This window comes from Orcinus orca, chromosome 1 (assembly GCF_937001465.1).
Source record: "Orcinus orca chromosome 1, mOrcOrc1.1, whole genome shotgun sequence".
Classification (NCBI taxonomy): Eukaryota; Metazoa; Chordata; class Mammalia; order Artiodactyla; family Delphinidae; genus Orcinus; species Orcinus orca.
The window spans coordinates 36,272,198-36,296,380 of NC_064559.1; the positions used below are offsets into that span (position 1 = coordinate 36,272,198).

The 24,183-nt window shown below is 52.7% G+C and overlaps 1 protein-coding gene across 1 annotated transcript in view; it reads left to right on the top strand.

The window, feature by feature from the left end:
• The first annotated feature begins 9,932 nt into the window (after window positions 1-9,932).
• RASSF5 (Ras association domain family member 5) overlaps window positions 9,933-24,183 on the top strand; it is a 71,382-nt gene continuing 57,131 nt past the window's right edge. The window contains exon 1 of the mRNA XM_004282427.4: window positions 9,933-10,482. Coding sequence (XP_004282475.1) covers window positions 10,014-10,482 — 469 coding nt within the window. The 5' untranslated portion in view covers window positions 9,933-10,013. The remainder of the gene's footprint in view (window positions 10,483-24,183) is intronic.

The following is a 24,183-nucleotide window of genomic DNA, read 5'->3' on the forward strand; positions in this document are numbered from 1 at the left end:
TGAGTGGCTCTCACAGGCTGCATCTGGGAGGTGGGAAGGCTCAGCTGGGTGTGCTTGGCAACCAATCAGGCACTGCACAGGGTGGGCATCTGTGAGGGGGAGGATTGGGAAATGGGGGCAGGACTGCTTGCTTCCTGATTCCTGCCTTCCTGCCTCCCCCTAGATGGGCCCTGATTTCAGAGAGGAGCCCAGGGACCGTGCCCTCCTGCTGGGAGGGCTTGCCTTCCCACTCTTTTTCTGCTCCCTGTCATCTGGGGAGCTCTGTGAGGGCCCGGAACTTACAGAGAAGGGTCTTTTTTTTTTTTTTTTTGCGGTACGCAGGCCTCTCACTGCTGTGGCCTCTCCCGTTGCGGAGCACAGGCTCCGGACGCGCAGGCTCAGAGGCCATGGCTCATGGGCCCAGCTGCTCCGCGGTATGTGGGATCTTCCCAGACAGTGTTCCCTGCATCAGCAGGCGGACTCTCAACCACTGCGCCACCAGGGAAGCCCCGGGGCGTTTTTTTTTTAACCTCAAATCCACCATCTAATTGCCTGTTCCTTTCCCCCCACCCCCCCCACCCCCCACTGTTCAAAACACAAGCTGTGTCCTTAAATATCAGGTGAGAGTAGTACTATGGGCTGTTCTGAGCAGTCCTCATTTTTCCTAAAAGCTAGAATAATGCCGGGGTGAGGCATTCAGATCTGTGCAGATTTAGTCTTTCCCCTGCAATATATCCAGCTTTCCCTTAACCAGGGCTGGACTACCCACCTAGCCTAGGGATGGGGAAAGGGTGATGCAGTGAAGTAGCCCCACCACGGGAGGGAAAAGAGTGAGAAGCCCTACTCTGTGCTTTGAAACATGAAGACACTATGCTTTACCCCCAGCTAACCCTAGAAATCCTCCCTGACAATGTTTTTGGAGCCTCCACATCCTCAGAGGCTGTTCCAATGGCCCAGCAGGGCGGAGGTGAGGAAGGCTGGGTCCTGGAGTCTGACATCCTCAGGGCTGCTTCTCTGTGGAGAGATCAGCACCCTCTAGAGACCCGGGGGAGGGTCGCTGGGTTTGCTTGCATCAGGCCTAAGTGGCTTCATGTGTGCCACTTAAGCCCAGTGGGTTCCGGTTCTGGGTTCTCAGGAGCCAGCTGTGGCTCCAATGGCCCTGGACACTGGGCCACCTCTGGGCGGCTCCGCCTGCGTTAAGTTCAGGCTGACACTCACGGCTCTTCGATGGCCCTTCAGGGAAGTCCCACAGTGGACTTCCCCTGGCAGCTAGGCTGCTTCTGGACCCCACATGCTTGGTGGAGCTCAGCAAAGGAGCCAGGGGATCCCTGAAGTCCAAGTGCAGATTGGCTCTATGATCTCACGAGCAAAGCCCAGCAGGGGACATACTTGAAAGTTTCAATTTGTTCCTATGCTGCAGAGCCACTGACATGGGTGACCCCACCCCCCCCCAATAGTTCTGCAGAGCTTCTGATGCCATCTCAGTAGGGAGCAAGGAACTGGACCAAGGCCCATGACCTTGTCCAGTTCCTCCAGAACCTTGTAAGGTCCTCACGTGTCTGACGACCTCTGTTCTCTGTAGTGATTCCTAACATGACACTTAAAATGAAGAGCCCGTTCAGCTGCTCAGATGTGAACCGGGCACCTGCAGTGTGCCAGGGCCCGGGCGAGGGGCTAGAACTACGTGGGTGACTAGGGTGCCATGCCTGCCGCGGAGGAGCTTACCTCGATGGGGAAAGGCCCTTCAGTATCATCGGAGCGTTCAGAGATAGGAATGCACAGCTCAGGTGTGGGACTGCGTCACCACCCTCACAGGGGAGGGTGCTCAGGGCGCCGGGAGGGGGTCAGGGGAGGACTTGGGGAGCAGGCTACTCCAGAGTGGGGTCTTGGCAGATAAGCAGGGTTACCTAGCAGAGAAGGTACGGAAGGCACCCCTGGCAGTGGGAACACCACCAGCCCAGGCATGGAAAGAACCACAAGCGTGTGTGTCACTGGAGAACAGGTTGAAGTGGGAAGCGGTCGTTGGGAAAAGGGAGGGGCCAGACCCAAGAGCTCCTTGTGGGCCACACGCAGGAACCTGGGCGTTACCTCAGGGAATCACAGAAACGGGTTTTAGGTGAAGTCCAACTGGTATTTTAAAGATAGAACTCTTGGGTGCCCGTGTGGAGGGTGGATTGAAACCCCATGCCTCAGGTCCTCATTTGTAAAATGGAGATGATATCTTTCAAAGTTATGGGTAGGGATAGATTCTGTACTTCCACAAGGGGCCTGAAACACCACGTGGGTTCTCTGCACACCCTCCCAGCCCCACTGCCCAGGGCTGAGGCCACCATGCAGGGTGGGTGGAGAAACAGGAGCCCTTGTCTCAGAAAGGCTCAGTCGGTGGCTCAGATCAGTCACAAACATCTGGGAAGAGTCCACGCAGCATTCAGATTCACGGTGCGCATGCTCTAAAAAACGGGCCGGCTCCGTTTAAAGGGGCCCAACTGGAAGGAAGCAGGGGCACGTCGGGCTCCCCGGGGGGCTCTGGAGGGGCTGGTGCCTCTTTCCGTGCCCTGGAGCCTCAGGGCGATAGTTTTTGCATCTCTCTCAGAATCTACGCAGTTCCTTCCCCCTCCTTTTTTTGAAATTAAATTATTTATTTATTTATTTTTGGGCTGCGTTGGGTCTTCGTTGCTGCACACGGGCTTTCTCTAGTTGTGGTGAGCGGGGGCTACTCTTCATTGCTGTGCACAGGCTTCTCATTGTGGTGGCTTCTCTTGTTGAGGAGCACGGGCTCTAGGTGCGTGGGCTTCAGTAGTTGCAGCACACGGGTTCAGTAGTTGTGGCACGTGGGCCCTAGAGCACGCAGGCTTCAGTAGTTGTGGCACACAGGCTCAGTAGTTGTGGTGCATGGGCTTAGTTGCTCTGTGGCATGTGGGATCTTCCCGGCCCAGGGATCGAACCCGTGTCCCCTGCATTGGCAGGTGGATTCTTAACCACTGCGCCACCAGGGAAGTCCCTACGCAGTTTCCTCTTTACAGACAAGCATTCTGGTTCAAAACCCAGATTCTGTGACCCCACCCACCTCTTGATTTCAATTGGTACGGGTGTGGCCCAGGAACCGGCATCATTGATGAGTTTCCCCAGTGATTCTTCCACAAGCTAAAGTTCAAGGATACTGAGGCAGAGTTTTCCGTGTCCAGCAGAGGACATGTGAATACCCAGTATAGACCTGTGGGCAGTGGGTGGTACACTGGACCAGGCGCCACCCCCCAACCTGACAACTGAGGACAGGGAAGCCAGTCTAAGGGATAGCGACGTGCCCTCCCTCCTCCTGGGCCCACCATTTGCTTTCTGGGGCCTCCTCACTGCAGCAGGGGCAGCCCCAGAGGATCGCCACAGCTGGTCATCAGGGATTCACTTCCAAACTGCTTCAGTGATTTTGTAAAGGGTGGAATTCCTGGCTTCTTTTTCCTTCATCTCACAAAAAGCTCCATAATCAGGCAACCCCGATGGGAGGTGCTAAGGAATGGGCTAGTGTGACCTGAAATAGCTTCAGTTTATTCTCCTTGGAAGCTCAGAATTCCAGGAGCCACTTGAAGCAGTCGATCCTTTCCCTGCACGCTTCACGAGAGAGAAAAAGAGAAAGAAGAAGGGAGTGAGAAGAGCTGCGAGTGAGGAAAGGAGAGAGGGTAGGAGGGAAGGATGGAGAGGAAGGGAGAGATAGAGGGATGGAGAGGGAAAGACAATGGGAGGGGAGGGGGAGCAGAGATAAGAGGAACAAGACAGAGGCCCAGAAGAGAGACAGGTGTATTGTGTGCATGCACTCACACATGCTTCTAGTGGGAGGTCGTCCAGGCCACTCTGCTCGCACTGGTCTGTCACTGCTCTGGTCCATGGCGGCCTGCCACAGCAATGGCTTAGTGCTGGAACGTCCGTGGCTGTGGCTTGGAGCCTCCCCTCTGGCTGAGGGCAAAAGCTGCTGACAAATCTGCCTGGAATATCTGAGTTTTTCCAACACAGAAAGAAGAAACATACACACACAAACCAGTCTTATCATATGCCTGGCAGAGTAGCTGGGGATGGGAAAATTCCATAATTGAAATGCAGATGGAGGACACCACTAAACTGCTGGACAACAAGCCCCACCCCACCCCCCTTCATGGTGACACCGTTCCAGCAGCCCTCATGTCCCTGATCACATTCCCACCCTGGTTTGCCCTCTTGTCCCCAGGCACTGTCAAGGACCTAGATGATCCCCACAAGAGCACTGGTGTTGGGTGACACACAACCCAACCCTCTGAAAGGAGAGATGGTACCCTACCAGCCCTCACCCTTAGCCAGTTACTAGCACGTGAAGACAGGAAATCCCCCTGCAGTGACCAGCACTTTGGAGGATGTGCATGAGTCTTAAATGGAGCTCCCAACACCACCCCACTTCTACCCAGCCCCCTCAGGGCTTTGAGTGCCTTCTATTCTTCCTGAACCAGACAATTCCTTCATCTCCCCCTCCGTGGGTACAGAAGCCATAGCTTGAAGGGATATTAAGAGATAAATTCTGTATTAGGTACAGGTTGGGAGCCTCCAGGTTTCATTGCACTACACATTTGATGAGCACCTCTTATTTGCCCTGCACAGTGGGATCAGAAAGACTGACAAGACCTAAGTGAGGGAAGAAAAATGTACAAACTACATTTGTACAAAATGTGAATCCTGTTAGGACGATGTGGATGCTAAAGGCACAAGCAACTTGCTGTGGGATCTTGGGAGAAAGAGCCGTGAATTAGGTCTGAGTGACTGTGGGAAGGCTCTGTGGAGGGCCTGGTATTTGGACCAGACTTCGAAAGTTGGACAAGATTTCAATAGAGAGAGGAAAACGGGGAAAGATGTTGCTGGTTCTTCAAACAGCACCTACAAAGTGACATCAGAGATTTTAAACACTGCTGTTTTTACCACACCCGCTGGGCAGTGCAAAGGCAAAATCACAGATTGCAGTCCAGACTGTGACACCTTTGGGGGCCAGTCACATGCCTTCTCTGAGCGTCAGTTTTCTCATCTGTAAAACGGGAATGCTGACCACTTCACAGAGTTGCCGTGAAGATGAGGTCATTCAAGCCGAGAGTACCTGCCACACAGTATGTACTCAGTGTGTGCTCCTAGAGTAAATATGTATAATACATGGCAGGTGGCAAACATTTCAATTCCCTGACAATGTTTTGTCACAGTCCCGGCTCACAGTCTAGCAATGGAAGGTATTACTGACTTTCTGGGGGGGCTGAGCTCTATATGCAAAGCTGCCCAGGCGGGAGAGGAAGCAGCTCAAAGAGCTGTCATCCTGTAGCTAACAAGAGTAAGAGCGTTTTTCTTCGAATGTCTACGAACGGGCTCACACAATCCCACTACCCACTGCCTTGGTCCCGTTTTCAAAGCGTGGTCTGTGAGTCACATTCATCAAACTCACAGAAAATACAGGCCAATATCCAGGCTTACAGAATCAGTCTCTGGAGGGAGGGTCTGGGAATACATATTTGGAACAAACTCATATTCACAAAGTTTGGGAGAGTCTGGGGTGTGCTGTGCCTGCTGTTCCTTCATCCTGGGCCACCCTTGCTCAGATAGACAAAGGGCTGACTCCACTCAGGTCTGTGTTTAAATGTCTGCTCCTCAGAGAGGTCCTTCCTGACACCCCCCCGCAATCCAATACAGTAGCCCCTGTTGCTTTCTATCCCTCACTGTACTTTGTCATCACAGTGTGCCTGACCTGAGGCTCTATTGCACTTAGGTTGGGATGTTTATTACCTGGCTCTCCCACTAAACGTAAGCTTCAGGAGCATGGCTACTTCACTGTTGCATCTTTAGTGCCTAGAACAGCACCTGAGATATAGTGGATATTAGGTAATTACTTGTTAAATGAATGATTGCTCTGTGCCCTTAAAGACTGCAGAGAATGGTGCTGTTCTTCAAATATTTCCAGCTCTTTCCCCATTCTGAGCACATGGAAAGAATGCACTTCCTGCTCCCCTTGTGGAGGGTGGGTTATAGAACTAGTTCTGGCCAATGAGTTGCGAGCAAAAGTGACTGGAGCTTTTCCATGCTGGTTGGTGTAGGAGCCTCTGGGCTCTCTCGGTTTTCCTCTGGTTTGGTGATGGGCAACATTCAACGTGGTAGCTGCTCGATCAGCCTGGGTCCCTGCGTGAGTCTGATGAACAGAATCTCCCTACCAACAGGCAAAGGACATGTAACGTGAGTGAGAAAGAAGTCTCTGGTTTACAGGCACTGGGACTCGAGGGTTGTTTATTACTGCAGCGTAACCTAACCTGTCCTGACAGGTCCATTGATCCCATGCAGATAGTCGTGCTGTCAGAATCACTGGGAGGTCCCTAAATTCCTTGGGGATTTCAAGTGCCTCAAAGCCAACAAACCCAGAAACTTCCCCTTCAGATCAGGCCACATTCTGTCCTCCCCTTTTCCTTCCTACTGGGAAGCTCCCTGGGGGTGAAGGGACAGCCTTGAAACAACTCACCCAATGAGGGACCCGACAGCCTCTGGAACCACCTCTGAAGTGACCTCACACACTGACCACACACTCAAACTCACTGTCACCATCCTTCCCTTTGGTCAAAAATAAAAACAACACACCCACTCTTCTGGGAGTGAGTCACAAACAGAGAACAAATCAATGGTTCTGAGCCAAGAGGATCTGCTAACAAGGGGGAAAAACTGCCAGTGGAGGTATCTTAGCAGATGCTGTGGTCTCACCCCCGTGGCCTGCATGACCAAAGACCAATCCAAACAATTCTGAAGTTCAGCCATCAGACATTATTACCCCAGGTCCTAACCCTACAATAAGACTGGAGTTTATTTAGTACTTCTTCCCTGATGAAGGAGGAATGGGGTGTGTGTGTGTGTGTGTGTGTGTGTGTGTTGTGGGAGAGGATGCTTTTTTGGGGAAGAAGTAGACTGGGCTGGGAAAGATGATATCAGAAGAGGCAAGTTCCAAGCAGAGAGCCTCCTGCTGGGGTTCAGAAAAGGCAGCTGCCTCTCCAACCTCAATTGCTTGGCTCAGGGAGATGAACCTTAAGATAAACTTGATAAACTTTTTGGATTGGTTACATGGAGTTATGTTATCTCCATTCCCATCCCAGAAGCCAAATGTAGGGCTCTGGCCCTGCTCGATCTCCTCCCCTCTGCAGTGCTGACAGCAGCTCGTATTACTCCTCCAAATCAGGGCTGGAGCAGGAAAACAAAACCAGAGCATTTTTCTGTACAGCTCAGGCAACTGGGAAAAGGGGTTAATGCCTGATTATTCCAGATGGTCCTCAGTTTCCCAGGGCCAGAGGAGACACTCATCCCATGAGCCTCCCTCTCCTGGGAATCTGGGCTGAGCTGCCCAAACTCATGCTTGGGGGAGGGGGATACAGGACAGAGATGGAGATTGTTGGCAATTTCACAAATGGCATTTCAAAACTGGCCTTCCCGTGATGCACTCTTTGCCAGGTCCCTTCTTCTTGCCACACCAAGCTGTCACCAGAGCACAAGCTTGGTCCACACCCTGGACCTCACCCAGCCCACTGCTCTCCCAGAGTTGGAGGGAGTGATCTCTGAACAAGTCTCAAGCCTGTGAAGATGGATGGATAACAGAGGGTGGATACAAGCAAATATTTATATGCGATACAGGTTTCTGCAACAAAAGTGCTCGCAGAAGAGGTGGGAGAGATGGGAAAAAGAGACCACAAAGGCGAACTGTGCTTTCCTCTTTCAACGTTCAGCAGAAAGCATTGTAGAATAACACCCCATTGGGTTTTTTCTCGGTTGTGTCCCACTGAACTTCAGCTGCTCTGTGGAGCAAAGAGCAGAGAAGCCCATTCTCTTATCACCAAATCTAAAGTAGTGGGGTCCTTGGACCAGCAGCATCAACACTGCCTGGGAACTTGTTAAAAATGGAAAATCTCAAACTATTATATAGAGAATGGATAAACAACAAGGTCCCACTGTATAGCACAGGGAACTATACTCAACATCTTGTAATAAACCATAATGGAAAAGAAAAACATGCAAAATCTCAAACCTCAGCTCCAGACAAACTGACTCAGAAACTCAGGGGGTGGAGCCCAGTAATCTGTGATTTAACAAGCCCTCCAGGTAATTGTGATGCATGGCAGCTTTCGAAAACCACCGATGTAGAGAAAGCAAGGGAGACAGGGGAGAGGAGAAGTGGAGGGGGAGAGCAGAGGGCGTGGCTCTGGCTCACACTCCCCCATCTCAACTCCTTCTGCTTCTTAGCACTGTGCTATTGGCTCCTGGGGGTCATTCTTCTCAAGTACCCAGAAGCCACCTCATGAGGTGAGAAGCTCCAGCCTCTGGTGAGACCCAGGGGACCAGAGGATTCCATGATTGTCACCACCATGAGGGAGAAGCCATGGGCCAAAGCAAGTTTGGAATTCCCTGACCACTGGACTCTTGACATTTTAGGAATTACCTAAAAATTACCTCCAAGGGGAAATCGAAAAGCAAAAGCGAAGATTCCCCTGGGAGACACTAGGGGGAGACCCATCTCTGGTCTGGGAAGCGGAGGGAGCAACTCAGGTCTAGAATTTAGGCTGCGTATTTCCAAAGTGGATTTGCTGGTGACTTCTTGCTAAATCAACCAAACTGAACCCCAAGTTTTGAGAGGACAGTCAGTGATCACTGAGTCAGAGTGGTGGAACCGGAGAGGATGGGAAAAGCATCTACCTGTCTCCCCACTCCCAGACCAATTTACAGCTAAGGAAACTGTAGAAGCTAGAGCGGGTCCAGGGTCATACAGTGGGTCTGACGGGACACACAGGTTCAAAGATCCAGCAGTCCCGTTTCCCCATCTATGAGAGACGGTCAGGACGGGTTACGCAATGCGTGGGACCCAGTGCTAAAAGAAAATGCTGGCCTTTTGTTCAAAAATTATTAAGGCTTTCAAGGCGGTAACAGTAGAGCATTAAACTCGAGAGGAGTGGGGAGGTTATGAAGCTTCCATATCCAGGTTACCCTGGATCTGGAACTGATAGATGGGGATCGCTCTTTGGGCCCCACAGGTGAGCTGTCCATACCGGATACAAAATAAGGCTTTTGCGGTCGGGGGTGGTGATGGTGGATGTATTTCCACAGTAATGACTAGAACAGCTATGGGGAGAGGCGGGTTTGACTTAGGAAGAAAAGCTCTCCCAACCCAGGCGCGCTGGAGCGTTCTCACAATCTAGGACCCAGGACCACTATAACTCCAGTCTTCCGGGAAAGGACTATCCTACCCGACAGGGCTGCTGAGAGAGGGGAAATCCAGAGTGAAAGTGGCGCGGGGACAGCCTTGCGCGTCGCGGAGGCGGCTTCTCGCCATCAGCGTGGCAAGCGTTCCCCGCCGCGCGTCCCTCCGCGCCAACGGGACTCTGAGCAGCTGCGGGCCCGCGAGCCGGAGCCGGGCATCCCCTACCCACACCTGGCTCTGCGCGCAAGGGGACGGTGAACGGCGGAGAGGGGAACAGCAGGGGAACAAATCCCTCCGGTCGGCGTGAAAACCGGGAGGGTGGCGGGCGGACACTGAGCCGGTGGAAATCTTTCTAGACCCCATCCTTAGCTAGCTCCTAAAGCCTTCCCTTCGGCCCGCTCCCTCCCCTGGGCGTGTTGGGGTGCGGGTTGCGGGGGATCTGGTGTTGGGGGAAATGATGAGAGAGGGAAGGAGGCAGGGCTGAAGGCAGGCGACCCCCAACAGAATGCCTCTGCTGAGTTGTCCTGTATAGAGCCTTTCCCATACGCAACCCTTCAGCTGCCCCAGCTTCCTGAAGACGCCCCTAAATCCACACTCGCTCAGGCGCCCCCCGCCGCCACCCCGGCCGCTTGGTCGGGTCGGTGGTTCCTTCGGGTCTTCCTTCCTGCCTCTCCGAAGTCTCCCCGCCCCCGCCCCGCCCTGCAGGCTGCGGTCCCTTTAAAGGCGCGCTGGTCTGGGGCCTCCCTTCTCTCGAGGCGGACTCGGGAGCAGCGCCGACGACGAGAGCTGCCGGCGCCGCCGCCGCCGCTAGCCCGGCATGGCCATGGCGTCCCCGGCCATCGGGCAGCGCCCGTACCGGCTACTCTTGGACCCAGAACCGCCTCGCTATCTACAGAGCCTGAGCGGCCCCAAGCCGCCGCCGCCGCCGCCGCCGCCGCCCCCGGGCCGGTCCTCGCGCCGAGGCGCCCCGGCGCCCCTCTCCACTGCGCCCGGGGCGCACGAGAGACGCGGTGCCAGAAGGGCTGCCCGGGGGGACTTGGAGCCACAGCCTCGGGCTTCCCGACCCGCTCGCCCGCTCCGGCCTGGTCTGCAGCAGAGACTGCGGCGGCGGCCTGGAGCGCCCCGGCCCCGAGACGTGCGGAGCATCTTCGAGCAGCCGCAGGATCCCCGCGTCCCGGCGGAGCGAGGCGAGGGGCACTGCTTCGCCGAACTGGAGCTGCGGAGTGGCTGGGGCTGGTGTGACCTGTGCGGACGAGAGGTGCTGCGTCAGGCGCTGCGCTGCGCTAGTGAGTGTGAGGGCAGGGTAGGGAGGGGCGCAGGGGAAGACCGCAGTCCATGGGCGAGCAACTGCGAGGGGGCTGAGGCAGGCAGAGAGGGGGCACTGCCCTGTCTGGCTCCAGGGGAGACCTCGACTTTAACTGAGGTAGGTAAGTCTTGGAGACGCTCTGCGCCTTAGTCCCCTGCCCGGTATCCTCTAGTGACTGCCTACTGCGCAGGTATGCTTATGAGGTCTTTAACAAATACCTCTTCCCCAGACAGGTGCACGCCTCGCTCCTCCCCAGACACATATGTACACACACACACACACACACACACACACACACACACACGTAGGTTGGGGTCGATACCTGAAGCTACAAGGTCATTGCCTAGTCTCCCGTGCACCTTCTTGCTTTTGTTGTAAGTTCTTGTGAGTGGGTTGTAAGGCTGGTATTGAGATGACCATTTGCCCCGTGCTTATTAGGGTAATGGCAGAATGACTTGTGTGTCTGCCTATGGTACAGGCCCATGGTACACGCCTGCCTGTGGTACACCCTTCCTCCAGAGCGACCTGTTGGGTTAGGGAGGAGATCTGGTTAGGCTATGGATGGAAACAGGCTATGAGGTTGAAAGAGCCTGAGGTGACCCTGGATCTGTGCCCTCTCCTGCCTTCCACCTCTGGCCCCTCAGACCTTTGGACTCTGCTCTGATGTTTGGCTGTGCCCTGCCTCCTCCTCCTAGGTCACTGCTGGAAAATGACCCAACTACCTGCCCTGTCCCTTCTTCCCCAGAGTTCTCAGGCCCCTCCAGCCTCCTCCTGAGCCGTACTCTTCTCAAAGCCTGACTAAAACACTGGGCATCCAGTGTATAGATTTTCTGAGCAAATTTGCAGTATTCTTGAGGGTTTATTATTTTTCTCTTCCGACAGTTAGGTGTGTGTATTTCTTTAAGAGATGTCCTCTTCCTACCCCCCCACCCCACCCCACCTCACATTTGCTGTTACCATGTTTGGCAGAGGATATCCATACCCATGTGTTTATACAGATAGTTTAAATATCTGAAGCACAAAGCACAGACAATGGTACAACCTGTAGAAAGCATCCCTGGAAATGGCTTGTGGCTTGCATCTTTCAGCAAAGCCTCTTCCCGCATGACAGCAGCCCCACAGCTTCCACCCAGCTCCAGCATTGTACAGCAGCAACTACATCCGCATCAGGAAAACCCGACCTTGCCTCTCTCTGTGGCCAAGGCTGTGCGGTGTGCCTCCCACCGCAGCTGGCTTCAGGGAAGGAGAGCTCAGACTCTAAGCCAGGGTCGAGTGGAAGAGGACGATGGGAGGGGAAAGTGGTTACTGCTCCCTCCACCACCAGAACTCAGTTCAGGTGCTAATTAAAAAGCAAAGGGCAAAAGATATAGAGGTGTGTGACGCGGGTGGAAGGGCTGCTGTCACTTGGCAAATGTCCCTGACCTTCAGGAGAATCAAATGCAACTTTCCCACAGATGTGTCGGCAGCTTTTGCCCTCTCAAGGGTCCTGGGGTGCTTTACTGCATCCACCAACCCTGTCCACACAGGGAGGGGCAGTATCCTCGTTGTAATGGGTTTTAATGTGCCAGAATCCTGGGAGAGCCGCTTCATTGGAATTCTAGTTTGTGTGAAGACATTGGGGGAATTCCCTGGCCGTCCAGTGGTCAGGACTCCGAGCTTCCACTGCAGGGGGAACGGGTTTGATTCCTGGTTGGGGAACTAAGATCCCGCATGACGGGCCACGAGGGAAAAAAAAAAAAAAACTTTACAAGCAAGAGCGAAAAAAATATTGGGGGACTATTTGGCCTGTAGTTTTATGATTTGGGGGGTGTTGTTGATAATGGTGTCCATGTGTGTGTTTGTATGTGAATATGCCTGATTCTCCGTAATTAAATGAATTTATGCCCACTTCACATTAGATAGTTTCTGGGGGCCGGAAGGACCAGGTGCACGGGCATGTCCTCTGACTTTGTGTGTGACTTGGTGGTCCCCGGCCAGGTGGGTTAATACCAACCAGGGATGTCTGAACACCAGAGAGGGAGCAGGGTTGGAATCAAGGGGCTATAGAGAGGAGCCTCTGTTTGTTGTTATTAATATTTAACTGTGGACCTGTGGCTGGATGGGAACAGTTGAGAAATGTTCTGATGGCTGGCAGGTAGAGACACAGCCTGCCAAGCTCACCAATCATCTTTCTTTCAGTTGAAGTTCTAATTCCATGGTGGGGTTGGTTTGTTTCATCTTTGTTTCAAAAAGCAAGGGTCAAAACCATGACTTTTGAAAGGCAATACTCTGCAGTGCCTAAGCAAACGGCCTGGAACCAGAGACCTAGGTTTGAATCCTGACTCTGCCTCTTGGTCTCTGTGTGATCCTGGGCACCTCTGTGTTCTGCTTCCTTGTTTTAAAAAATGGGGATGATTGGGAATTCCCTGGCGGGCCAGTGATTAGGACTCTGTGCTTCCACTGCAGGGGAAACGGGTTCGATCCCTGTTTGGGGAACTAAGATCCCACAAGCCTAGCCTCGCTCCCCCCCCACACAAAAAAATAATAATGGGGATGATAACATTACCTTCACGATCGTGTTCATGTGAGAAATAAATGAATTAATGTATGGAAAGGTCTTAGAACAGTGCCTGGCAGAAGGCAATATAAATGTTTAATGCAATATGAGTGTTAGTATCCCCTCTCATCAAGCAGCTGTAACAGTTTGGGCTCCTGACACTTCTGAGGTTCACCTTTCCACGCAGTGAGTACAGTTTTCCACCGCTACGTGGTTGCTGAGCTGAGTGGGAAAGAAGGTGCCTTGAGCATCCCAGGCAGTGTGGACGCTAATCGTCCTCTAGCAATGCCACTCCTGCCTGCTGTGGCTGACAAGCGTCCTCACGGGGTGCCCATGGCTTAGAGGTCACGAAGACCCAGGCCCCTTGTCCTTGTACCACTTGCCCCCAGCACAGCGCAGTCTCAGTAAGTAGCGGTTGGTGAGGGTGGTTGCCTGTTGTTACCATTAAATCTCCCTGCTCTTGGAAACAAGCAGAAGAGCCGTGGGTATATACGTGACATCTGTCTGAGCAGGAGGCTGACACTGGGTGGGAGCCGTGTTGGCAAAATGGGCTTTTAATAAGGGAAGCTTTTCGAAAACTGTCTTCCCACTGTCTGCCTGCCTTTTTAGTGAAAATCCCTCTAACTTAAGCTTACCCCTACTTCAAGGTCTGTAACTGAGCTCTGGTTAATGCTGGATTTGCCAACAGGAAAAGTTCAAAGTTAATATTCATTTCCAGGATTAAAGAAGTCATGTTTGTTAGATAGAGAAGGAAATCCAGTGGGGACTGGGAGGGGGAGAGAGAGGTAGATTGTATGAATTCGTGTGTGTGGTGTGTGTGTGTGTCTTGGGGTGGGGGCAGTTGCAGCAGTGAGAGCCCATTTCCAGCCTTCCAGGAGGGATGGTCAATAGCAAACAACCCTTAAAACTCTCACAGGCCGCCCTATGGCTTTGTTCTCAGGGAATGTCCCTTACAGGTTGTGGACCCTTTCTTCTGTAGAAGGCACATGGAGTTGACCTTTTACCTTTCATCACATTTTGGTGGGTATGTTAGCCATCCTGGATCAAGGAATGCTCTGGAAAATGGGGAAAGCTAAGTCCAACTCAACATTCAGGGAGGGATGCTTAGACATGCCTTGCACGTTGCCAGTGGAGCCGGTCCTCTTTCGAGAGGGTGCCGTTCACAGCTGTGAAGTGTTACGTGATTGGGATTATAGGGTGGAAGGGGGACCCTGGGGCTCATCATCCCGACCTTCCCCTCCTGTGATAGACTTGAATTATGGTGTGAATATGAGGTGTTTGCCATGGAGCCTGCAGGGATGGGGACAGGGGCCTCCTTGGTGAGCGAGGCTGGTATCTCACAGAGCCCCTTGTCCAGACGTTCTAGCTCTGTCTCGTCGCTGCATCAATGGTTGAGCTCAACCCACCTCTCTGCACAGACTGGACCCACTCATGTGACAGCCACAGGCTCCTACAAACCCACCCCCTGTCATGGGTTCTTTGTAGGAGAGGTTATGGGGACATGGACATTGAGTGTCCCTGCAGCAGACCCAGGAACCTTGGGCACTTGGAAAGTGTTTTATTCGTCTAGGATGCTAGGTAGCACTGAAGTATATGACCTGAAGTATTTTCATTAATTCAGGACCATGTTTGGCTTTGGAGGTTAGGAAAATTAAGCCCTGAAATGGTTGTTTTCTTGTTAGAGATAGTGGAATCCCCAATCCCTCCCCTGCCCCTGGCTCTGATTGGGGTTTTCTTCTTAGGGAACGTCCTAGTGGATTGGTTGCGGGGGGACAAGGGAGGACAGAGAAAGGACCTGGAATGCTTTGGCCGAGGCCATTTGAGCTCCCCAAGCTGTTATTGTTTCCTCTCCTCCCTGCTTCCTGTATTTTCAAAAGATGAAAGTGAAAGGATTAAATGTGGGTTTAATTTTTTCCCCCCTATTCATCAGAGCATGAAATTTTCTGATTATTCAGAAAATTACTTATTCGAGTAAGAGGGGCTCGAATCCCAGGTACAGTCAAAAATGATTAATGCCACTTGTCTGCCCGCCTAATTAGACTTGGTAATGAACGTGTGTGTTCTCCTGCTGATCCTGCAGAGTCATTAGGTGGAAGTAAATTGACATCTCCCCTCAGCACTGCGGGTTTGAGCCGGTACCCTCTCTCTTTTCCCCAAGTTTACCAGTGAATTCAGCCGGTGCCAAGCCTGGCAGGTAGGCCCTGAGTGACAGGGAAAAGAGAGCCCCCAGCCCAGCCGAAGAGCCCTTCCTAGCTGGTGAGGTGACCCTCCTGCCTCAGGAAGCCGGCTTCTGCGTGGTGACAGGGGCCAAAGGCTCAGGAGAGCGGCTGAGGTTCAGGGCAAACCCAGCCTAGAGAATGAGCACGGCAAGAATTCGTCACAGGTCCACGGTGCCTTTTCTCTGAGGAGCACAAAGGGTTTGCATACGGCTGCCACGCTCGTCCTCAGAACAGATTCATGAGGTCAGAATGCAGGGAGGCTTCTGCCGAGGTCTCATGTGGAGAGAAGGAGTCGCCCGTCCATCTGGCCAGGGGCAGGGGAAGGTTAGACCCTCATGTTGGGCAAACCCGACTGGCCTTGAAGATGGCCTCTGACTATCTCGGGCTGTCAAGCCATTTCCCTCCTTTGGTCCGTGCCCAGCATCTCTGGGACAGGGGCAGCCCCCCGCTGGGCCGGCCATGGGAGCGTCCTGGGTCTTGCTTCCCAGGTGCTCTCCCACGGGGCCCTCGCTGGCTCCCGACACCCACCCCTCACCCCTCAGTCTCCCCGTGGAAGGAGCTGCGTGCCGCTTTTGCCCTGCCTGCTGGGGTGCTATTAAGGCTGATGAGGAAGCTGGAAGCACATCTCTGGCCTGACCAGAGGCCCTTCCTGTTCGCATTCCTCTGATGACAAGGTGAGAATTCTTTGGCAGGTGAGTATTTGTGGGCGTGCAAAGCACGCAGACAGGACGTTCCCCCTCCCCCCATCCTGGCTTCCAGCAGCACCAGCTCATGTAGTCCTCTCACCCACCATGGGCTTGCAGATCTGCCAGTGCCCGTGGCAGGATGCTTTCTGACCCTCCAGAGGGCCTCGTCCCACCCTGCCACCCACTCCTCCCGCAGGCTCTGTTCGGCTCTCCCCTGGCTGGGTCGGGAAGTGGTGGAGGCCGCTGACCCTGGGAAGGCCAGCCCTGACAGGGGAGATAGCTCTGCATTTAGTCACTTTAGGTTTTTTTCCAAGAGTCTTGGCAAGTTTCTCTACATCTTCAGGGCTGGATCTCGGGGCTAGGAGGAGAGCAGAGCCAGCTTTTAGGCTTTGGGGAATGAGCAAGGAGGCCGAGGTGATGGCGTCAGGCAGGGCAGCAGGCTCGGTTCCCGGGTTGAAGTGGAATAAGATCGGTGCCAGGGAGCAGTCAGGGGGAGCGCCACTCCAAGGTCCAGACTGTCTTGACTCAGACCTAGCGGGGTGATATTTGGGTGTTCTTTGAGGCACCCCAACACCATGCCGAGGAGACATGAGCAGAGCCTGATGGACCCCGAGAATTCTCCATGGTGTAATGGTGGTGTTGGCCAAAGTGGCCAACAAGTTCATGCAGGGCCTATTCTAGCCCGCCCGTGGTTCCGGCATGGAGAACATTCTTGAGAGATGCACCCATAAGAAAAGCTGTGACATTTGGTTCTCTTTTGCCTTTTTGGAGAGGAAGGAGAAAAAGCAGCAGGGGTCTGTCCTGGCACAGTTGCCCTGTGCCCAGCCTGCTGGTGGAGAGTACTCTGTGCTAGCTGAGGGGTCTGTGACCCCTGGTTGCTGTAGTGCATCCCAGATTTTCTGCAGGATATCCCTACCCACCCCTATTGCCCTAGCGTCATTGAGGGCATCAGGGGGAAAGCACGAGCGGACATTGTGCTGAGGGGTGGGAAGAAGGGTGGTGTTGGAAAGTTCAGTCAGTTCCTGTGTGTCACTGGGTGGGCAGGCAGGTGACTGGTATGTCCCTCACCTGTGACCACAGTGAGACTGGCTCATGTTTACCCTTCAGTGGAGGGCCTGCACGCCACCTTCTGCTCCCCATCCCTGTTTCTTTTTTTTTTTTTTTTTTGCGGTACGCGGGCCTATCACTGTTGTGGCCTCTCCCGTTGCGGAGCACAGGCTCCCGACGCGCAGGCCCAGCGGCCATGGCTCATGGGCCCAGCCGCTCCGCGGCATGTGGGATCTTCCCGGACCAGGGCACGAACCCATGTCCCCTGCATCGGCAGGTGGACTCTCAACCACTGCGCCACCAGGGAAGCCCCATCCCTGTTTCTTGAACAAACATTTCCAGGGCAGAGCAGATCTCACCCAGATGTCTGCAGTGGCTGTTGGCTAGGGCTGCTAGAACATGAAAATGTGGCTTACATGAACCTTTCCTAAATCAGACCACAGGTTCACAAAAGTCAGCCTTGAAAGAAGAGCGATGTTCCTCGCCCATTTTGTTTTTTATCCTTTTATGGTTTGTTTCTACCGGATGCTGGACCTGGGAAAGAATTGTCGTGTTTGCTGAAGATACAAATTGGTGTTCTGTGAGCCTGCAAGGATGGAGATATTCATGTGGAACAAGAAATCCTGAGAATGGCCAAGAAGTTGTGGGAACAGAGATTACTTTTATCTCAGAGATGACTTGGCTGTATCTAAAGTGTTTTCTTGCCTACTGGCTCTACTGAGTGCCCTTGTGAGGCAGTGCCCTTGTGAGGCAGGCAGGGCTGGGTGAATCATGGCCATCTCACAAATGAGGGGAGAAGTCACTCCCTAGCATTCAGGGAGTCGGTGACTTCTCTGCGATGACCTGGATCATTAGCAAAATCAGCACCAGAACCCAACATAGCATTTTGCCCATGAGCTAATGTCATTGAATATGCAAGTTAGTGGAGCTTCCTCATTCATCTGCTTCCCTTCTGCCAACGAACGCTGAAATGTCCATAAAAAGAGGTACAGAAAAAGAGGAGGGTGAACCAAGGGGCGGGTAAGCCATGTGCAAGCTAGAGGATCAGCCAGGTCCTGGACAACTGAGAGCTGGCAGCACTTCAGCCTGTTTTCCATGTTTGATTTTGAAATAGGTTTTCAGCATGTGTAAATCATGAGGTCTTGAAACAAGAGGTGAAGTTTTTCTTAAATCATAAAAGAATCGAGTGTGTCTGTCCCCTCCCCACCCCACCCATTGGTATTAGGTGTGTGTAGGGGCGTGGAAATGCAGGTTGAAGACCTTTTCCTGGAACTGAAAAGATCCTCCTTGTCAGGACCCAGGGTTCATGACACAGGACTAACCATGAACCAAAGAAAAATAAGGTTGTGTCTCAAAGGGGACAGCTACGGGGCAGAAGAGTTGGATCGGGCCTGGAAAATAAACTGAGGTTTGCATGATGGCCCTCCGCCCTGTCCCAGGCAGTGTTGTGGCTGAGCGAGGGGCAGCCAATCTGGGGAAAGCCCCCCACTCCCACCCCAACTCTGTGTGCCTCCAGGTCAGGCTCACATTTGGGTATCGTCACTTACTTTTCTTGCTGACTTGGAGGAAGCTGTTTTTTCCATTCAAGTTGAATAGAAGCTGAAGGTTTTGTGGTTTCTGTTGAAACAATTATGTCCTTTCTGCAACCGAGGAAAGTATTAAAAATCCAAAAATAAACCTCAGAGATGCCTTACTATTCAAATGGAACAAAAGAGTCCAGCTGTAACTTGAGAGTTTTTAGAAAAAGGGGTTGAGCGTACTCTCTGTAAATGTCTATTCTAGTGATGAGTGTTTTAAAAAGCAATCTGGAAGGACCTTTATATGAATAGGGTTTCAAGGTGAGAATATGTTGTAACCCCAGCACTTAAGATGGTGAAGCCTGTTTCTTCAAGTTAGGTTCGCCCTGGCTGGAGGTCAGAGGGTCAGTGCTTAGATGTTGGGGCAGCAGGAGGTCACTGTGTTCCTCCTGAAATATCCGTACAGCAGAAAATCTATCCAGGTTTTCTAAAGGTCAGGAGTGAAGATTCTAGAACCTCCCAAAGCCCCATCTGGATTCTCAGCCAGTTCTTTCCTGCTGGCTTCCCCAATGGCTTAACCTGTCCACAAAATCATCTCTGTGATGAGGAAAAGGAGAAGTGAGATCAGTATATCCTCCAGCCCAAGTGGGGCATTCAGAAGGGATTTTCCCCCATGACACATGACTCATGATTTAAAGTTTCCCAGCATGTGCGTGTCCTCCTCTCTGAGCATGGGAGTGGGAATGCCACCCTTGCCTGTGCTCAAGCAGGTGGGAGTACCTGGGCCCTCGTGAAGATCTCATGTCCCAGTGGGGCCAGGAATCTGGGCTCCCAGCTTCACGTGGCAGCCCCGGTGTCATCTCAGGACCTGGACTCACGAGCCTTGTCTAGGCAGAGCTCCTGGGTAAGCTAGACGATCACAAAACAGACCACTGGCAGCCCAGTCCCCCCCAAGGAAGCATTAGGGAGAAAGACCCAGTGTCCCAGCCCGAGGAAGGGGGCCTTTGGGGGCATCTCTCTATTAAATAGATGACCTGTAAACAGTGTGCTCTATTGTACTGCACCAGGGACTGAGGGCCTCAGCAGGGAGGGGTGATCTAGCTGGGGCCTCCTGGCCAGAGATCCTGTGAGGCGGCAGGTGATAGGGGAGCCTATTTGGAAGGTCAGGTGCAGCTTGGGTTGGTTCTACCATTTTCTTCTCTCAGTGGCCTGAGGGCCTGGCCTCTGGGATATGATGCCATTCAACATTCTCTGTGGCCTGGGGAAGAACCACAGCACAAAATGGTGGAAGCAGGTTGGCAGCCGCACGAGGGCCAACAGGGCTCACATCTGAACTCATGAGTGTTCACCTTCTGGCCCCAGCGCTAGGTGACCAGCCCCCAGAGGTGTAAGTGCAGCTTCATGGGCCCTCTGTGGTGCCTTTCCTCTAAGGGACGGCGCCCCTGCTTCATCTGAAGCTGGCCCCCGCTGGCGGTTGGCGGGTGACTTTTGGAGTCTCTGGGCAGCGTGGGAGCAGGCTACCCTCTTCAGCGGTTTTCCTGGAAGGCTCTGCTGCCTGTCCAGTGCCAATCGCCCGTCTTGGCCTGGGTGACAGGGCCTCTGGGAACTTCCCCACCAGGACTTGGTTGCTTCTGGGAGTCACTGTTTAGGGGACACCCTGTGAGCCCCATGTTAGGGCAAGAGAACAGCCTTTCTGCCCTCTTCATGAGAGACTCTATTCTTTTCTTCTCTTCTCTTTCTTATTCCTACTCCTGTCGCCTCTTCTCTGCGCAGGTATCTGCTCTCAGATAAGTGGTCTGACCCTCTTAAGGCAGCACCGCTTCCTATGGGCCTGGGCAGCTGAAAGCCCTTCCCCCGTCCTGGGCTTAGCGTAGGAGGATGTGAATTAGTGCGCTTGTCCCTTGGGAGCCTGTACAGCTGGTAAAGCGTTATTAATCCGACATCCCCAAAGAAATCCATTAACGAGTTCCTGGGCCAGGCACCAGCGTGAGGTAACGGATCACTTCTGTCGTCTGTTGAAACTTTGGAGACATTGATTTTCAGACTCACAGGCGCTCCTGAGAAGTGAGGCCCAGGGCAGGCTCTTTCTGCAGCCTGTTTGGTGGGGGCATGTTTATCTTATCAAGCTAAAAGCCCCAGGAATAGAAAGTTTTCCGCTGGGGGGAGGTGGAGGGGATAGGACCTCAGCTGGGAAGAGAAGGCATCGGGCAGGCTGGCTGGTGCCGGCCCGGGGTCCCCAGTGCCCGTGACTTACTTCGGAGGAACAGGGAGGCTGGGCTGATTTGAGCAAAGCCTGGCTCACACGAGGCCCGGAGTCCTCCCGGGGCCGGTGATTCCCCCCTTCGTCACTCTGTCCCTGATGCCAGACCTGGAGAGAAGCTATTGATATCCCGTAGCCCAGCGGGATGACTGAGGGCCGGGCTGAGGAGGCGGTCTCCACCTGCTTCGGAACGGTCACCTCACGGCTCCAGCGCCTCTTCCACAGGCTCCCTAAGAGTCATTTGGGATCCGTAAAGCTCCAGGCCCTCCAGAGGTTCCACCCCAAGGCCCGGCTTCCTCGAGGTAGGTCTAAGTCATTCCAGATGGGGGTGCTCAGAGGGGGGTTGGATACCTAGTGGCCTCTCCCATGGACAAGGCAGTGCGGGAGCCCCCTGGCAGCCTGGTATTTAATGCTGAGCTCGGCACCACTCCTTGGCCCTCCTGACTCCCCAGGCCCAAAGCTCAGGTGCTGCCACCCTGCCAGGTTTAGGTGGAACTTCAGAAGCTGTGTTGGCCGTGGGCTTTAACAGCCTTTCCCTGACTGAGAATTAGGGCCAATCAGTCCTCCTAATCTGGTCCCTGAGCAGGCAGAATAGAGATGGGCATCTTGGGGGGCCACTCTTTTCCATTCTGCCCATCCTGTAGCTCCCAGGGGCATCACACCTTGCGAAGCTGCTGAGCCAGCCTTCCGAGGACCCCGGAGCAGTGACGTTTCCTAGGCAAAGGCATCTCACCTGCACGGTTAGTGGAGGTGCCTATGGGGGGCACACAAGCAGACTGTGAGGGGCTACAGAGGCTGCAGGCGGAACACAGCTGGACAGGAGCTCCAGCCTCAGGCAGTGACGGGGCTGCAGCTTCCTTCCCGGAGCACTAATTAGGGTGAGAACAGCCCTTGCTGGGGAAGGATAACGGGACAGTGTGGGCTGAGTGAAAGATGGGGAGGAGAGACTGTAGCAATTCAATTTTCATAGAATCTGAGGTCACTTACTCCTTTTTTCAAACGAAGGAGGCTGAGGCCAACAAAAGTGGGTGGCAGCTATGGGACCAGGGTCTCGGGCACCTGCCTTCCAGCCTAGCATTCTTTCTGATGGATCAGACTAGCTACAGCATCTTATATTTCTGCAGTGCTCTTCTGCTAAAAATACAAGGGATTTGTGTTTGTTTGGGTTTTTTATTTGTTTTAAATACTATTTATTCCCTCCAGATCTCTGTATGTTAGGGGTGGGAAAGGGGTGATTCTGTTTCACAAACGAGATGGCGGCCCAAAGAAGTCAGGCCCCTGGCTAAGGCTTAGAGCTGCACAGTCAGAACTGGAACCCCTCACTGCCGGGTTCTACTCATCTTACTGGCCTCTAGCTGCTTCTCTTTGATGGCTGTATCTTTGGAGCACATCAGCTTTCCTTGGGTTCCTGGCCCCATTTGTCTCCATGCTGTTCTCACACACATTCGGGGACAGGTGGGCATTTGGGTGGGTCCCAACACTGAGTCTTAGGTATGGAACTAAACTAAAAAGTCATCTCTGGGTTAAGTTTGTGAAAGCAGCATTTGAAAGGCAATGTGATCTTAACTGTGGAAAATGTCATTTTCTTGATTACAGTTTTACGTCTTGAAAGGTGGGAATTTCACTTCCACTAGATCTAATCCCCATTTGGAGACAAATACTGTTTAGCCAGCCTGAATAATTTATCCTCATCAATAGCCTGATACATACTGTGACCCTCACGCAGAGGACAGCTGGAGACTGAGTTCCTGGATTTAATGTGCACTCGTGTCTTCGTGTCCATCCTCCCTCCTTAAGAATTATTCAACAGAGCATTTCCTTGCTCCTTTGCTCTTCAGCTCAAGGAGTTACAGATTTAATGAAATCAATCAGGCCTGGAGTGGCAGCATTAAGGTCTGGGTAAATACTGCACTGCAGCCACTGCTCGTTTAACTTGTGTTAGCATTTGGGTTGAACTGATTGGAAGAGGAGGGGTGAGACAGGATGCTCAAAGATGATGGGAGTGGTAGACTGTGGACTGTGGACTCTGCAGGAGCTCTGTGAGTGACCTGTAATGTAGCATTTAAGAGAATGGGCTTGGAGCCTGGTCAAATTTTTTAAAACATTTTATTGAAGTATAGTTGATTTACAATGTTGTGTTTAATTTCTGCTGTACAGCAAAGCGACTCAGTTATGTGTGTGTATATATATATATATCTATATATCTATATATATTCTTTTTCATATTCTTCTCCATTATGGTTTATCACAGGATATTGAATATAGTTCCCTGTGCTATACAGTAGGACCTTGTTGTTTATCTATTCCATATGTACTAGTTTGCATCTGCTAACCCCAAACCCCCAATCCTTCCCTCCCTCACCTTCCCTCCCCCTTGGCAACCACAAGTCTGTTCTCTATATTTGTGAGTCTATTTTTGTTTCATAGATATATTCATTTGTGTCGTATTTTAGATTCCACATATAAGTGATATCATATGGTATTTATCTTTCTGACTTACTTCACTTAGTATGGTAATCTCTAGGCCCATCCATGTTGCTGCAAATGAGCCAGAGCAACTTGAGCCTGGACTGTGGATGCCAGGTGGTAGGGCCTTCCTTGTACAGATTAACCTCTCTGAGCCTTAGTTCTTCCCATTGTAAAATGGAGCAAAGAATCCCCCTCCCAAGCAGGTGTCATGTGTGTTGAACGTGACATTGACGGAAACCATTCGACATGATGCTGGTCACAGAGCAGGCCCCTCGTCGGCAACTGCTCCCAGAAAGACTTTTTTTTTTTTTTTTTTTTTTTTTTGCGGTACACGGGCCTTTCACTGTTGTGGCCTCTCCCGTTGCGGAGCACAGGCTCCAGACGCGCAGGCTCAGCGGCCATGGCTCACGGGCCCAGCCGCTCCGCGGCATGTGGGACCTTCCCGGACCGGGGCACGAACCCGTGTCCCCTGCATCGGCAGGCGGACTCTCAACCACTGCGCCACCAGGGAAGCCCCCCAGAAAGACTTTTAACGATGGCTCAAACTGGGTCATCCGTGTAAGCCCCCAGCACGCTGTCTGCTCTTCCATCTTACCTGGGCCAAGGTGGACCTCCCACGTCTCAATGAAAGAGATAGGGTTTGAAGGTTTGCCCAGGCAGAAATAGAGAAGGAGCACAAAACTCTTAAACACATTCTCTGGAAAAATTCCTATCATTGAGTTTACTATGTCACTTAATTAACAGGCAGGGGTTGGATTAGTCCACCGGGCGTCATTAGGAGCTAAGCGAGCCTGCTGCCAAGGAGCAAGTCGTATGTCATTTTAAAAGGCTGCTCGGGGGTCATTGGGACACAGGCCTGGCTCTCTCCAGAAGTCTCTGGTGGTCCTGGCTACAGGGATACAGCTGTAAAGAAGCCTTTGTATGTCTTCTGCAGGGAAGGCCTCAGA